Source organism: Triturus cristatus, chromosome 7, assembly GCF_964204655.1.
Source record: "Triturus cristatus chromosome 7, aTriCri1.1, whole genome shotgun sequence".
Classification (NCBI taxonomy): domain Eukaryota; kingdom Metazoa; phylum Chordata; class Amphibia; order Caudata; family Salamandridae; genus Triturus; species Triturus cristatus.
Window position 1 is genome coordinate 726,243,277 of NC_140590.1, and position 15,423 is coordinate 726,258,699.

General features: G+C 47.6%; 1 protein-coding gene across 1 annotated transcript in view; it reads right to left on the minus strand.

The window, feature by feature from the left end:
* The window catches only part of CCDC40 (coiled-coil domain 40 molecular ruler complex subunit), a 708,731-nt gene that overhangs the window by 12,179 nt on the left and 681,129 nt on the right, over positions 1-15,423 (minus strand). Inside the window, exon 20 of the mRNA XM_085617438.1 lies at positions 8,234-8,392. Within this exon, the coding sequence (XP_085473564.1) occupies positions 8,234-8,392 (159 nt within the window). The remainder of the gene's footprint in view (positions 1-8,233; positions 8,393-15,423) is intronic.

The window sequence follows — 15,423 nt, forward strand, 5'->3', positions numbered from 1 at the left end:
TTCGTCATTTTTTAGCACCAGGTTGTAGTGGAAGTAACAACCATGTACTTACTTCTGGCACACGCACCCTCTCAATAGGGCTTACACTTCCTGCCGCAAAACGGAAAGATGGTCCTTCGTCACTCGTTGGGGAGTTGGTGGAAGGTGCGGCAGTTCAGAAAGAGGAAGGGGAGGGCATAGCCTTTCAGAACAATTTGCAGGACCCATCTGTCTGATGTTATGATATTATGGGCTGCGAACCCAGCAAAAACCAATCGAATCCTGCCTCCCATTGGGTGGCCTGCTCCACTAAGGGCAAGGTAAAGGGGTTTTGCAGGCAGGGAGGAAGTGGACTGGGCGGCTCGTTGACCTTGGCTGCATGGGCAGTGGGCATGACAACAGCAACCGCAAAACTGTTGGGTGCCATGCTGGGGTTGGCTGGCGGTATGGGGTACCTCTGTCGAAACCATGAAATGACCAGTAGGGCTGATGTGGCTGACAAGGTGGAGTAAATAAGCACAAAAAGGCATGCCAAGGCCCTGCTCTCCTTGAACTACTCAAGAGCGGAGTCTGCTTTGCCCACCAAGCAGGCGAGTCCCGCCAAACGTTATGTCCATGAGAGACAGCTGGACATCGCCTGGAAAACCAGTAAACCACAGCCAGGCGTGCGGTGAATGGCAACACTGGTGCCAATGACCTGCCCGATGGAATCAGTGGTGTCCAAGCCACAATGAATCATAAACTTTGCAGCATCTTGGCCATCATGAATGGTCTGGGCAAGGGCAGATCGGAGATCTGTCAGGACTTGAGCCACCAAGTGGCATGGCAATAATGCCCCTGCATGCAGCTGGCATTCAGTGACCTTAGCGCATAGCTGGTGGACAAAAATACTTATTTGCCAAAGGTTTCAACATGCTTGACACTCTATTAGAGGAGTAGTTGGGAACATCCTGGGGTTAGTTTTGCTTGAGGACTATTGCACCACCAAGCATTCGGGGAACAGGTGCCAAGATAAAAATGCGGGATCACCTGGGGAAGGGCAATGGTGCAGCGCAATTTGGCGGTTGTCTAGTAGGCCACAGCAAGGTTTGGACCATGCCCCAATAAGATGTCTGTATGGCCTCATTAAATGGCAGAAGGGGCTCAGAAGATATTTGCAGTGGCTGGAGAACTTCTGTCAATACATTAGTCTTTTCATCCCAGGTGGGGAGCTGGAGGTCTAGGACTTTAGCCTCTGTACGCATTACCATGGCGTAGGAAGCAAACTCCTCTGTCGCTGGCCCAGAGGGTGACATAAGGTCTGTTTCAGGAGAGGTATCAAGACCACTAGCCTCCTGCAAGTCATCATATCAATTGTCATCTTGATAGGGCTGAGCGAACTCATCACCTGCGTCATAATGCACTGGCACCTGCGTCAGTCGCACTGTCAGTATTTGCTCTTACATTCTGAAGACTCTCAGAAAGGTGCTTCCGTATTTTCCATTAGCACTCCACCAGCCTACGGTCATTGCACTGGTTACTTCCCGGCTTGACTACTGTAATGCCTTGTATTTGAATACTATTACGGCCTCCCTGAACAGGCTTCAGGTCATACAAAATGCAGCTGCCAGGCTGATCCTTAATATCCCGGAAAGGCATTCAGCAAAGGAGGGGCTTCGCACTCTGCACTGGTTCCCTATTAGGAAGCGAATCTCCTTCAAAGCCTTGTGTACGGTTCACAAGGCCCTGCATAATATAGGGTCACAAGAGCTGAAAACCATGTTTAAATCGTATATGCCTGGGAGGACCTTGAGATCTTCATCCCAGAAAAAACTGAATATCCCTAGAGTTCTCAAAGCTGCTCCTTCTCGGTGGTGGCGGCCAAACTCTGGAATACTCTACCCTCTTCGATCTCCCAGGTGGAATCCCTTAAGGTGTTCAAAAAACTACTGAAGACCTGGCTTTTCTCAGTTTAGTAAGCAGCCTCTCATTCTCTTCTCCTAGTCCGCTCAGCGCCTTGGCATCCTCAGGTTTTGGTGCGCTTTATAAATCCCTATCCTATCTTATAATCATTATATGAGTCAATGTGTTATGTGAAGTCAGACTGGTGCCGAGTCAGACAGTACTATGGGAAGCTCGTCATACGGCGTCAATGGATTTGGTGCCAGGTTCGATGTCCCAGGTACTGGCTTAGATCATGGTGCCAGAGGTGTCAGAACAGGCTTGGATGGTCTAACTGGCCCGGAGGGCAAACTCGCCAGTGGTACTCCAGGTGAAGGCCTCTCAGCTCCTTGGGGCTTGAAAGTCCGCCAGAGGGAGTCAGCAGGAATCCAAATAGCTGGAGCTCCTTGATCCGTTGTGGAGAGGCAGACAACCTTGTAAACTTGGGCTGTGCCGAAAGCGGTTGCAGGATCATCTCTGAAGTCAGTTAACTTGGGGAGCGAGAACAAGATCTATGGTGTGCCTTCTCAGGTGAATACAAGTGGCAAGAAGGTGCAGAGTCATGCTTTGATTTCTTATGTTTATTTTTAGTTTTACCTGAATATTTGGATTGAGACGAAAACTGGCCACGAGAATGGCTTTGACAACACCTGGAGTTGGAACAGGACTGTGACCGAACCTTAGAACTGGACTGTGACTTAGAGCGGTCTCGGCGATAAGTCATGTTCTGCTTGCCGATGTAAAGTTTCACCATGCGGTCCTGGGTGGCCTTTGGATTGATTGGCCCACAGAGGATGTGGGCCCTGAAGTCATGACCCGACCCCAGACATCAGAGGCACACCTGATGGAGATCAGTTACAGACATTTGCTTGCAAGTGTCCATACAGGGCTTAAAACCTGTTGTTTTAAGGGTTGATATCCATTGCACACTGCGACAATTTGGTGCAATACTGAAGTAAAGTGTCTTAAGGAAGAGAGAGAGCTCTGGATCTGCAGCTGGTGGCGTGAAAAGAATTCAACTGACACCAACGCGCGGGAGTGGTGCCTATATAAGCTCTGCATGTCATTATAGAGCGGAACAGAGTCTGTGCAGAACTGCATAATGCCACCTACCTGCGCATAGAGGTATTTCTGTAAAGTTTCTGAATCAAGTCTAACGCCTGTGGAATATTCAAAAGGTGAGGAATGTGCAGCTATAAACTTCTATCAGAAGAAGTTAAATAACACATACTTAAACCACTAAATACTACTACATTTATATCAGTCTTTTTCATAGTGTTAAAGATAAGTGATATTTAATGTGACCTGTTATGTCATTTATGATGTTTCTAATTGCATCTGTAACCTTAAGGATGAGGTCATGAGCATTGAATGTGGTGTGCAAGTTATGGTTTGCATAGCTGTTGTGCGAGGTATAGCTTCAGCGGTTCCATTAGGGTACACGGACTATTTACAAAAAGATTCCCGTTTGGTAATGCAAACGCAGGGATGGCAGTCTGATGTTCTTTACAAGCCATCATTCCTGCATGTGTAGCCAATCACCGGGGCCCGAAACAGCAAGTTGCCTAATTAATTTCCATTAGGCAGGTAGTCCTCCCCCTTGCGTACACCGAATACCAGTTGCAAAAAGTTGGTGCGCAATTTGCAACCACTTTTTGCAACCGGTCTTTTAGTACATCTGGCCCCAAATTCCTTGCAAAAGTTTTGCATTTGTTTAATGCTATTATGAGCCTTTGTTCTTTTAAAAACATTTCCATTTTAGCTAATGTGGTCAGCTTTGTTAGCCACTTTCGTCTTAGATTTTATCAGTACCAAGTTGATGATTTGGCCGGTGCACCACGTAGAAAGGTAAACTAGGAATTCAGGCATGGTGTGAACATGACTTTGAAGTTAGTTATTTGCATATTTTATTACATAGACAATGATGCAAGCTGGTCTCCGTAGTTCACAACTTTCTTTGTGTTGTACTTTGATTTTCTCTTTCAGTTCATACTACCATCGCTATTTTATGCAACTTCAAGACACATCCCATAACAGCAAATGCACAATTTAGGCTTAGGGATCTGAAAGCATTAGCTAAAATGAGGAAAGCTGAAAATAAATGTTACCAATCAACTTCTAGGTGTGTAGCTGTTTCTTGGAGTACCTCTCTTTTCTATGAACTGCAATCGACATCCCACGATCCCTAATAGTTTTTTGTGTAAGACACTTGTATTTTCGGTTGAATTAATACACAAAGACTGTAGTGAAGACAGGGTTTTATGGGAACACATTGCTATGTTAGCATAAGCGCTTTAGAAGTTAAACGCCTTCTTGCCACTTTGCTGCTTTTGCACACGACACTACAGGTAGCTGTTATTACAAGTAAAACTGCTTGCTTGCTTTTTCTTCACATGAGAACGGTCTGTTGTTCACATCCCTAGACGTGCACCGCAACCTTAGTCTGTACACTGCGTGCAGAAGCCGTCAAGGTCAAATAACAATGTATGCTGTTGAATTCAGGTTGATCGGCCCACGCTATAGACACAACAAGCACACAGCTGCAAATATCTGAAACTCGGGTGCCTTTAATATTGCATTTGCATGCATGATTCAGGCACTTGGAGAAAACCTTTCCAGACACAGAGAGCAGAGATGATCCTGTGATGTGATTCACCTAAGCTGATCTTTGAGGTATGGGGTTCCCCATTCAAACCTAGAGACCTTCTATTAGTTTATAAAATTAGCTTACTATCCAAGGGAGGGTGATTCACAAGGTATTCTAGGACCTGTTTCCACTACCATTATAATATGATTCCTCCCTTTATTTTCAATGGAATTGTAACAATGCTGATGGTTTTATTTCTAATCATTTGTCTGCTTATGTTAGCCAAAGTACTGCAACTTAGAGCACGTAGTTAAAAATAAACATTTTAAATTTTTCCGTGTCTCTGATTACTCTTGTTGTGGACTGATATAAGAATAACAACAAAAAGGTGTTTCTGATTCCCACCATTCCTGAGAGTACTCTAAGTCGCTTGTTCTGGGTTGTCTAATCATTGTTAGCTTTGAGATAATACGGAGAACGAATGAGACACTGATGCTAGTCGGATAGGGGTTCTGGGGACTGAGGTGAGTTTTTTGGTACACCACAATTCACTGAGGTCCTGGTTTCCTGTGCATAGTTCTGTGCATTAGCAGAATCCCCGCAACAAGACTAGCCTTTTTAAATGAACACCTAGCGCTGATTACAAGCCAAGTCGAGCGGAATTACCATATGTAGTTCTCATCACTGGACTTGATTTTACCAGGCAGAAATTCTGGCCAGAAAATGTGTATAAGGCGCTGGCTGCAAGAGCAGCAACGCCCTATCTCCCGGTCCCTGACAAACAATTTATTTGCCAAATGTAGTCATCCCTTTCCTTCCCATATCCTCCCAGCCCCAACTTCCTCCACTCCCGCCCTGTGCCATTACCCAGTGCTCTCATTTACCACCAACACACAGCAGGTGTGGTAAATGGGAGCATTAAACCCCTCAGAATAGGTAACACTATATGAAATTCCGCATGGTAATTAATTGTTTGCATAGTTAGTCATTGCCTATTCCAAGGCGTCTAACTTATAAAAAGCAAAATTCCATGAGGAGGTACTGTCTGGTAAAAATAAATTCAGCCACTGGGAATCTCCGCCAGGTCCAGGTCTAGCAGGTGGGTCGGGAGTGCCAGGCCCACCCAAACACGAGCCTGGCCAACCCAAACATGAACCTTGGCACTCGCAGTGATGTCAGGAAGGCCAACAGAAAATGGCCACTGCAATTTAAAACGTTCCTCTGAACTTTTTTTTTCTTAGTTTTCTAGGAGTTGCGTGATTGGGCATGGGCTCTTTCTCACAGGCACCCCCAATCACGCATCTCTTTTTAGAAAGGTGGGTTGTATCCCCGCCCACTCGTGCAGGTACAGGGGCATGGCAAAGGGGAGAAATCCTGTTTGGCATGGGTAATCCGTGCGTACCGTCCTGCTGCGTGGATATATCCTTCTTTTCAGCGGTGGAGAAAAGGAGTTTGTTGATCCTTATCATCTTTCCTGACCCCTTCAGCTGTTTATCAGATCCGGCTGTCACACCGAGTTTGAACGGAACAGGTAAGAGAATGTGTGGCTATTGCTCAGTTTTTCAAAATCTGCAAAGGCCCAGCTAGATACATACTTCGTGTATGCTTCGAGGATGTGTGTATATTAGTTAATATTTTGAAAGTCTGTGAGGGCCCAGCAAGACACATACTACGTGTATGCTGTGTATAAATAATTTATATCGTTGTCTCGTTATCATGACGGATGCAAGACACAACTACTAAAATGTTCAGATAATTCTGGTGATTAATGATCCTGCTGGAGAGCAATATTTTGTCTGTTTGTAATTTTTTTTAAACAGATAAACTGTATTTTATGTGGATAGCTCAGTGGGTTACTTGCAGTACAGAATTTACAATCCTAAAATAGGACAGTGACATATGAACTGACATCAAAGAGCTGCATACTAACTTGAATGGTATAATTAGAACTTATTATTTTTGTGTTGCAATATAGTTAGAATATACCCAGTCTTTCATTACTCTAATGTTGCTATAAAGAGTTTGTTTTGGCAGATATATATTTTAATCAGTACAGCCAACCCCGCAAACACTGGGGTATGCTTTAAATCCAGCGTTTGTGATTCTCCAGACCAAACCCTCTTAAAACATACTGCCCACCAGTATGGATGACATGTGATTCCTACACCTTGTAATCCTCATTGGCTTATGTGACATTCCCTATAGGCTGATTTACATACTTGTATGATTCATTGTCTCTGTATAATGTGTGCATGATGTAAAGTACTGTGACACCCTACAATATGAGTAGCGCTATACAACAAATGAAATCGAATATGAGAGAGGGGCTATGCAGCGATGAGGGGCACTGTTGGAGGCAGTGAGGGAATCCAAGGAGGAGGTCATGCGGGGGCTACGGAGAGATGAAGTGCACTGTTGGAGGGTGGTAGTGAGGGAGTCTGAGGAGGAGGTGATGAGGGGGGAGAGGCTATGGAACGATGAGGGGCACTGGTGGAGGGTGGCAATGAGGGAATCCGAGGAGGAGGTCAATAGGGGGAGAGGCTATGGAGCGATGAGGGGCACTGGTGGAGGGTGGCAATGAGGGAATCCAAGGAGGAGGTCATGAGTAGAAGGGCTTTTGGAGAGAGGAGGGGCGCTGTTGGAGGGTGGTAGTGAGGGAATCAGAGGACGAGATCATGAGGGTGAGGGGCTTTGGAGAGATGAAAGGCACTGTTGGAGGGTGGCAGTGAGGGAATCCGAGGAGGAGGTCATGGGGGAGGGTGGGAGATACAGAGAGATGAGGGGCACTGGTGGAGGGTGGTAGTGAGGGAGTCTGAGGAGGAGGTCATGAGGGGGAGGAGCTACGGAGAGATGGAGTGCACTGTTGGATGGTTGTAGTAAAGGTATCTACAGAGAAAAAGGTCAGTGGTGGGGCGCCAATAAATAACTCTCCACATGCTCTGTATACACACAGAAGAGATCCTTGTATCATAGTGACTGTTTGCAAGTAGATAAGATGTAATCTATGGCTTGCAGACTACCTCCAGAAGCGACAAATTGGGCCGATATTGGCCCACCCGAATGCACCCTTGGCCTACCCAAATAAAACTTCCTGGAGCCGGGCCTGCTCTCCACATTGAATTATGCCTTTTAGTAATCAGGGCCCTAGTGGTGGTGCTTCTATAACTGAAAGAGAAGGTGTTGAAAGTCCTGAACCAGTGCAAGCCGGAAGGTAGCAATGCTGCCAACGCTTTTCACACAACCATGGTGGAGCAACCAAAAAGCTGGCAGGAATAAGGCCTTTTACCTCCTAAGTCACAAAGGGTATTCCTGGGGTCTCGGAACAGGGGGCGAATGTGTAAAGCAATACAGTGGGAAATGGGGACAGCCAGAGGTTGCCTTGCACAGTATTCCATTAACAGTTTAGCACCTGCTGCAGTTTACTGTAAATGGCCCTGGCAGATGGGGATGCGCGTGAACACAGCGAATAATATCAGCTAAGATAATAAGGGCGCGAAGAGCTGCTGCCCAGTATTGTGAGGAAAAGACGAAGTAAATTATACTGAGAGAAGGAAATGCAGGCAGTAATACTGGTGGTCGCAGGAAACGGGAGACTGGGCATGATATTGAGGGTAGAAGTAAGAAGTGCTTCATAATTACACATATCTACACAGAAGAGCGGTACCCCAGGTGCACATGCGTACACAGGAGGGCTACCGCCCCTCCCCTCACCCACCCACCCTCCACGGCAGGCTCGTGGCGCTGTACCTGTCGCTTCTTCTCCTGCAGCCTCTCACACTCTGCGTCCAGTGCATCACTGTTGGACTGAAGGCTCGCACTGCGGAGCTGCTTCTCCTGGAGGGCGTCGCTGAGGGATTTCTGGCAGTCCTGCAGCTCATGGATGGTCCCGTCACACTCTTCGGCATTCTAAGATCAGCAGAGGGAGACACAGTGTGAACCTTTCATGGCTTGAGACGCAAACAACCCACATGGTTCTCGGATCTTTCATTTTATCCCAAGCGATATTGTACTGGGAAACGAACAGACAGCGTGGGAAGATGTTGAGTTCACTGGCCTCACACCCAGTGTCATCTTAAGGATTTGGGAATATCTTTGCATTTTTTTTACACATTTTAACTAATTCAAGCGCTATGGTTTTTCTTTTAAAATATGTTTATTGTGATGCAAATGTGTAATGTTACATGTTTAAACTTCAATAAAAATATTTACAAAAAAATAAAATATGTTTATTGGCATTTATTATCATACATTCTTACATTTTCATAACTTAGCGTAAGATATATGAAGTTTTGCACACATATTTATCATTTCTTGTTCGCCTGGACGATAGAAATATAGCTGGCGCAAACTTAAATATTCAATATACATGGAACCAATACCCCAAACTTCCTATTTCTATAGGACGTTAGCCACATGTCAGTGTAACTTGTATGTGGGTGATGTCTCCAATTTAATCCCGTCCTTGTGTGCCTTATAGTCTAATTTTCTCAGTACTGGGGCCTTACGTGTGTTTAGATATTACATACTATCTATAATTAAATTCACTTACTAGCACAGTCTATGTGCCATTACCTAATAAACAATTAAACTGAAACAATTAAAACGGTGTCAGTCCGTGCATGTGGGTGCAGCCACCTTTTCCATCTCCGGTGGGGTGCTCTCAATCACTCAATAATATTGCGTATATCTCAAGGTTTTGGCAAGTATCAGTGGTGGTGACGGGTGGGGGGAAAGAACGCGCGTGGGGGAGCTCCCAGTGGGGGGAGTTATCGTGCACGCGGACCTTTCCATCGGAGCCATTCGATACATCTCCATCCCCCTCTTCTCCATTATTGGAGTAGCTTGGGTGTTCCCAATTATATAGTACCTCCCTCCAAGCCTCTGCAATAGGGCGCCTACGTATGCCCTTCAGCACTTCTTTATGCAAGGCTCTGCCCTCTGCTGCTGCTCAATTTATCACCTCCTGGATCCAAACCCCTACCTATGGCCCGTTACTGATTTCCATGCTATAGCAATTCGCCTCTTGGCCAGGGCCAAGGACAGATCAATAAATCGGTGGCCCACCTGGCGTTTAAGCGAACTGGGGTATAATCCCAGAAGACAGACTTTAGGTGAATGGGCTAGTGTACGACCCAAAGTATTATTCATTTTAGTCATCACCGCGTCCCAATATCCCTGTATGGCCGCGCAACTCCAGGTCATGTGGAGAAAGTATGCATCTAACTGTTGACATTTTGTACACTCTCTGAGTTCCCCTCTGAATGCAGCCTGTATACAGTGTAGGGTCATATATGTCATATGGACATAATTAAACTGCAAGTATTTAAGGCGGGTGTTGCGTGATATCTTCTTAGGTGATTCCAAAATGCGGCGCCATTCCGCGTCTGTGATTGTTTTACCAAGAACCCTCTCCCATTTCCCCCAGAGGACAAGCAGCGGCACCAGTGATATTTCTAGGAGCGACGCATAAAACCATTTTATTTGGTGGCCAGCTGTACCCAACGTTATCAGTGAATGGAGGACCCCGTGTGTTGCCGGTTCTTCTCCCCCCGCACCCCACAGTCGATCAAACGCCTCACCAGTGTTTCATACATAAGAAACTGTCCCACAGGGAGCCCATAACTCTCCGCTAAGTTCGCAAAGGGGAGCAGGCTGTGGTCCTGAAAACAGTCCCCGGTTGTATCAATCCCAACCTCGGTCCTGGTCATTAACTGTTCCGCCCCTAAGATTGCCTGAGGTTCCCTATAAGGCAGCCTTATCAGTGGCAATACCGGAGTGTATCTCGGGCCTGCCGGCAATCTAGCCATACATCTTCTCCAGCATTGCAAAGCCGTAGCATGCAGGGTCGATGTGTAGGGAAATTTTGTGGCTGGGTTCAGCAGTTTAGCTAATAATAATTGCGGGTGTTGTTCAGGCTCTGCCAAGTACGTTACCTCCAGGCTCACTCCCTCCAACCATTGCGACACCCACTGACGCTGCGCCGCCAACTGGTAGAATTCAAAATCTGGGTCCCCCAGACCACCCTCACTCCTACCGCGCTGCAGTGTCCGCAACGCAACCCTACGCCTGCCGTCTGCCCAAATAAGGTCTCGCACCAATGCGTCTTGAGGTCTAAACCAGCCCGCAGCCATCATTACTGGCAAATTAACTAACAAATATAGCAACCGGGGTAGCATGACCATCTTGGTCAGCGAGATTATAGCCATCAGCGGCAGTCTCTGCAAGCTCCAAAAGGCCACACTAGAGCATAGGGAGCGAACTGCCCTCCCCAGGTTACCGTCTCTCCTGTCCTCCAAGGAGTGAAAGATTTGAATGCCCAGGTACTTAAAGGAAGTAGAAGACCAGTTATATCTAGCAGGAAGGTCCCCAGGCCTAGTATGTGGGCTGGCTACCGGGAACAGGTGTTTGATTAACCCAAAGGCCAGAATGTGGGCCAAAGCTCTCCGGTAGTTGAAAGGCGGCGTTCGCTTCTGAGCTCACGTCGCACAGATAGATCAACAGATCAGCGACATCCGAAGTCCCTACCCCCCTCTGCGGAAGCACTCCACCAGCGGATCAACCGCTAGTGCAAACAATAGCGGGGACAATGGGCAACCCTGTCGGGTCCCACAGGATATTGCGTAATCTGAGAGATGGTACCACCAGTTTTGACCCTTGCCATCGTGGAGGTGTATAATCGCTGTACCCATTTAAGCCAATACGGTCCCAGTTCCAGTCCCATTTTCTGTATAACCCCAATAAGGTAATCCCAGCTGACCGTGTCCAATGCTTTCTCCAGATCCACAGAGAGCAGGGCTGCTCGCGGTAGATTCTGGGCCTCAGCATGGTATAATACGGAGTATAGGTGGCGGAGATTATAAGATGTCTTCCAAGAAGGAACAAATCCATTTTGGTCACGGTGAATCAAGTTCTTCATGTGAGGTATCAATCTTAACACTAGGATTTTACTCAGTAACTTAAAATCAAAATCTCTTACCCCTGCCTCCAAGCTTTCGGTCTTAGGGAGTGGTATCACCATTGGAGAGCACGTGGAGGGCGGCAAGTGTCCCAATCTCAAAGCCTCATTATACAGAGTAACCAGGCAGGGGGCGAATGTGGGCCCATATTTCACATAGAACTCTGTAGGTAGGCCATCAAAATCCAGAGTTTTACCTCCGGCTAACAGCGACATGGCACCCCTGACTTCCTGGAGCGTAACCGGTCCTTCAAAATCCCCCACGGCTTCCTCCTCGACCACCTTCAGGGCCGGGGTAGCCAGGAATTTCATCCTGTGGTGCTCCTCGCGGGGCTGTATATAATGGTTTATAGTATGCTTGGAAGGCGCTATTTATCATGTCCGGGTCATACTCGATACTATCCTCCGCAGTTCTGATCCGGGTGATCGGAGATCCCCGTGATTCAGGCCTGACGAGCCACGCCAGTAGTCGCCCTGCTTTCCCCTCTTCACTCTGTACTCTATCCATGTACGTTCTGTAGTCATGGGAACGAAGCCTTTCTAGTGCCTCATCATATTGTTTTCGCTTTGCCAGTAATTGCTCGCGTGTTCAGGTCCCCGACCCTTGCATATTATCTAGGATCCGCCGCTCATCCTCAAGCCCTGTGAGCTCTCTATGCAGCTCTCTTTGTATCCCAATAGTTTGCTCCATGCAAAATCCTCTTACCACCAATTTAAACGCCTCCCATTCCACAATTGCTGTGGAGGCGGTATCCGCATTTTCATTGAAGTATATGTCCACAGTAGCGCGCAAAGACTCCGCAAACGGCTCATCCTAAGTGACAAAGGTCTGAGCTGCCATGTGGGTATCGGGGACCTACGCCTCCGAGGGCAATATGTCGGCATCAGGGGACTGTGATCGGAGTATGTATGGCCTAAATATTCGGTAGATTGGGTTAGAGAGCCAAAGGACTCGGAGCACCAGAATGCATCTATTATTGTGTGGAGGGGATGTAGGTGCCAGTAGCAGGAGTATTCCTAACCCCACTATGATGTACGCGCCATATATCATGTAGGTCCCAGTGTGCCATCCATTCCCGCAGCCCCGTGGCCGTCCTATGTGCTTGTGCTCCCATCAGCAGTGGATGTGAACGATCCATTTAAGACATCTGCCACACAGTTATAATCACCCCCAACACCACCTGCCCTGTTGCTATGCTCGCTATGTGCGCAGAGAGGGAGGCCAAGTATGTCAGTTGGTCTTCATTGGGGGCGTAGCAACAACCGAGTGTTATCTCCTGACCTGATAGTCACCCTGCCACCAATAAATATTGTCCCTCTATGTCTATTGCGGTGCAGGTTGTCTCAAAGGGGACTCCCGGTCAAATTCACACCAACAGGGGGTGGGAGCTCTGGGTCAGGCTCCCACCCCTAAACAACATGCCAGAAATCTGGGAATTACTATGGATGATGAGTTATCCATGAAAGACCATGTACAATCTCTTTGTGGCAAAGGCTTCGCCATCTTGAAGCTCCTAGGAGACTATTCCCATGGATACCACTGAACTGTAGACGCTCAGTTACCCAAGCCCTATTGGTCAGCCGTCTTGACTACGGGAATGCATTATTTGTGGGGATGAACGAACACCTCTTCTCTCGCCTACAAGTACTGCAAAATGCAGCCGCCAAATTGATCTGTGATAAGGGCAAATTAGACTCGGCATCGGAATGCCTGAGAACCCTTCACTGGCTCCCTGTGCGCCAGAGGGCTGCCTTCAAGCTGCTCTGTCACGCCCATAGAGCCCTGTATAGGACGGGTCCTACCATACTCCAGGATAGAATGGAATTCTATGTTCCTACCAGGAACCTACGTTCCACTAATTCAGCATTGGCAAGGACTAAACGCATATATAAAGTAAGAACGGGCGGCCGCTCTTTCTCTTACCTAGCGGCCAAGAGATGGAACGAGCTGCCCAACGATCTCAGACATACAACCAACTATCTGTTGTTTCGAAAAAAGCTTAAGACTTACCTGTTTCCTTTCCATCATTAAAAAACCCTTTCTAACCGTCCGCTGTTTTCATCTGGTCTTAGCGCCGTGATATCCCTTGGGATGAGTGTTGCGCTTTACAAATACCATAAATAAATAAATAAAATAAAACAACCATAGGGCAAATGCCGAAAAACCAGTTGCAAAAATCTGACCCCTCCATCGCCTCCTCAGCCTCTCCACCTCCCCCTTGGTCAAGTGGGTTTCCTGCAATAGCGCAATTTGCACTCCTCGTCGCTTCAGATAATTATAAATCTTATAAAGTTTAGCCATGGTACCCATGTCCCTGATGTTCCAGGTAAGCAATTTCACTCCTTGTTGCACCATCACCCACCCGTCAGGCTACACAGGCCACTCCCCCCAACCACTCCCACACCCCCGAGACAGCAAACAGCATCAGTGTGGCATCCCCACATGCAGCGGAATCATGACCGGCCAACTGTAATGAATCCAAACTTGAAACAACTCCCCGGCCCCAGAGCATTTTGGCAATGGCCATCTGCCCAAACTTCCCTCTATCAAAACTACAAAGCAATGAAGGCCCAAACCATATGCAGTGAAGGCTCTCGGGGGAGGTCGCGGTTATGCTACCTTATCAATTCTATCACAACCTGTAATAGATCAAGTCCTGCGTGTACCACTACATGAACTTCAGCACCGGCCCAGTCACATAACAGTTCAAAGCGATCGCTCCCAAATTATATAATGTCATCCGCTGTGTGTGGGAGCTCTAGACTACCTTTACAAGACTAATCCGATTCCGAGTCACCAGACCCCTTCGTAGATACGGAACCCTGTTCCAACGGGGGGCCCTACCCCGGCTATCTCCGCCACAGCATGCAGCACCACTGCTCTTTCCAGATCAGTTTGAGATGAGTTTGGTTTTTTCGCTCCTATCCTTTCCGATCGTCTCTGGAAGCGCTTTCCAGTTTTCCGGTCCCTCGGTGGCCGCTGGGGCTTCGGTGCCAGATCTGGCTTTTCGGTGTGGGAGGATTTGATCCAATCCAAAGCAATTTGAGAGGAGTCACAAAAGTGAGTCTTGCCATAAACTGTGATGCAGAGTTTGGCTGGGAACATGAGCGAATACTGGACCCCCTCCTCTCTGAGTGCCTTTTTGACTTCGTAGTACGAGGCCCGTTTCTGTTGAACATCCAATGTATAGTCTGGGAACATGGAGACCTTAGCGTTATCAAGTTTGAATGGGCCTTCCGCATGGGCTTTCTGTAAGATAATGTCTCTATCTTTGTAGTGTAGTAACTTAGCCACTACTGGTCGAGGGGAACGACCTGGTGCTGCTGGGCGGGCCAGCACACGGTGCGCCTTTTCTAATGTGAAGAACTGTGTCAGTGCCCCAGTGGCCACAACATCTTTGAGCCACGGCTCCAGGTAGGCCACTATGTCCCCTTTTTCAATTCCTTCCGGCAGCCCCAGAATTCTTATTTTATTGCAGCGGCTACGACCTTCTCCATCCTCCACCCGTCGATCCAGTATCTGGACCTTGTCCATAAGTTCCGTCACTCGCTGGGAGAGGGCCTTATGTTCTGCCGTTAGTTCTTGGAGTCCCGTTTCAACTCCTTTCAACTGCATACTAAGTTTCTGATGCTGTGCATGGAGGAGGCCTAAGCCCACTAACACCATACTTATATCTTGGTGGAGCGTGGCCTTTGTGTCTGATATGGCTTCTAGTATTCTGTAGAGCTGCTGCTGGATAGGATATGATCACGGTTGGGGTTCAGGGCTACCCCTCTGTCGCTGTAGGGGCTCCTCCTCGTGCTCAAGGGCTGTGCCGGTTTGTTTCCCCAGTGGTTTCCCCATCATTACAGATGCTATGGGACCCAACCACAACGCCGCAATGAGGCTTCGGGATGCGCCCCGTTGGGCCACAGATTGCTCAGCAGCCCTTCAGCATGTAGTATTCACCCACTGGTCAAGGCAACCAGGGTCCCAAGGCTG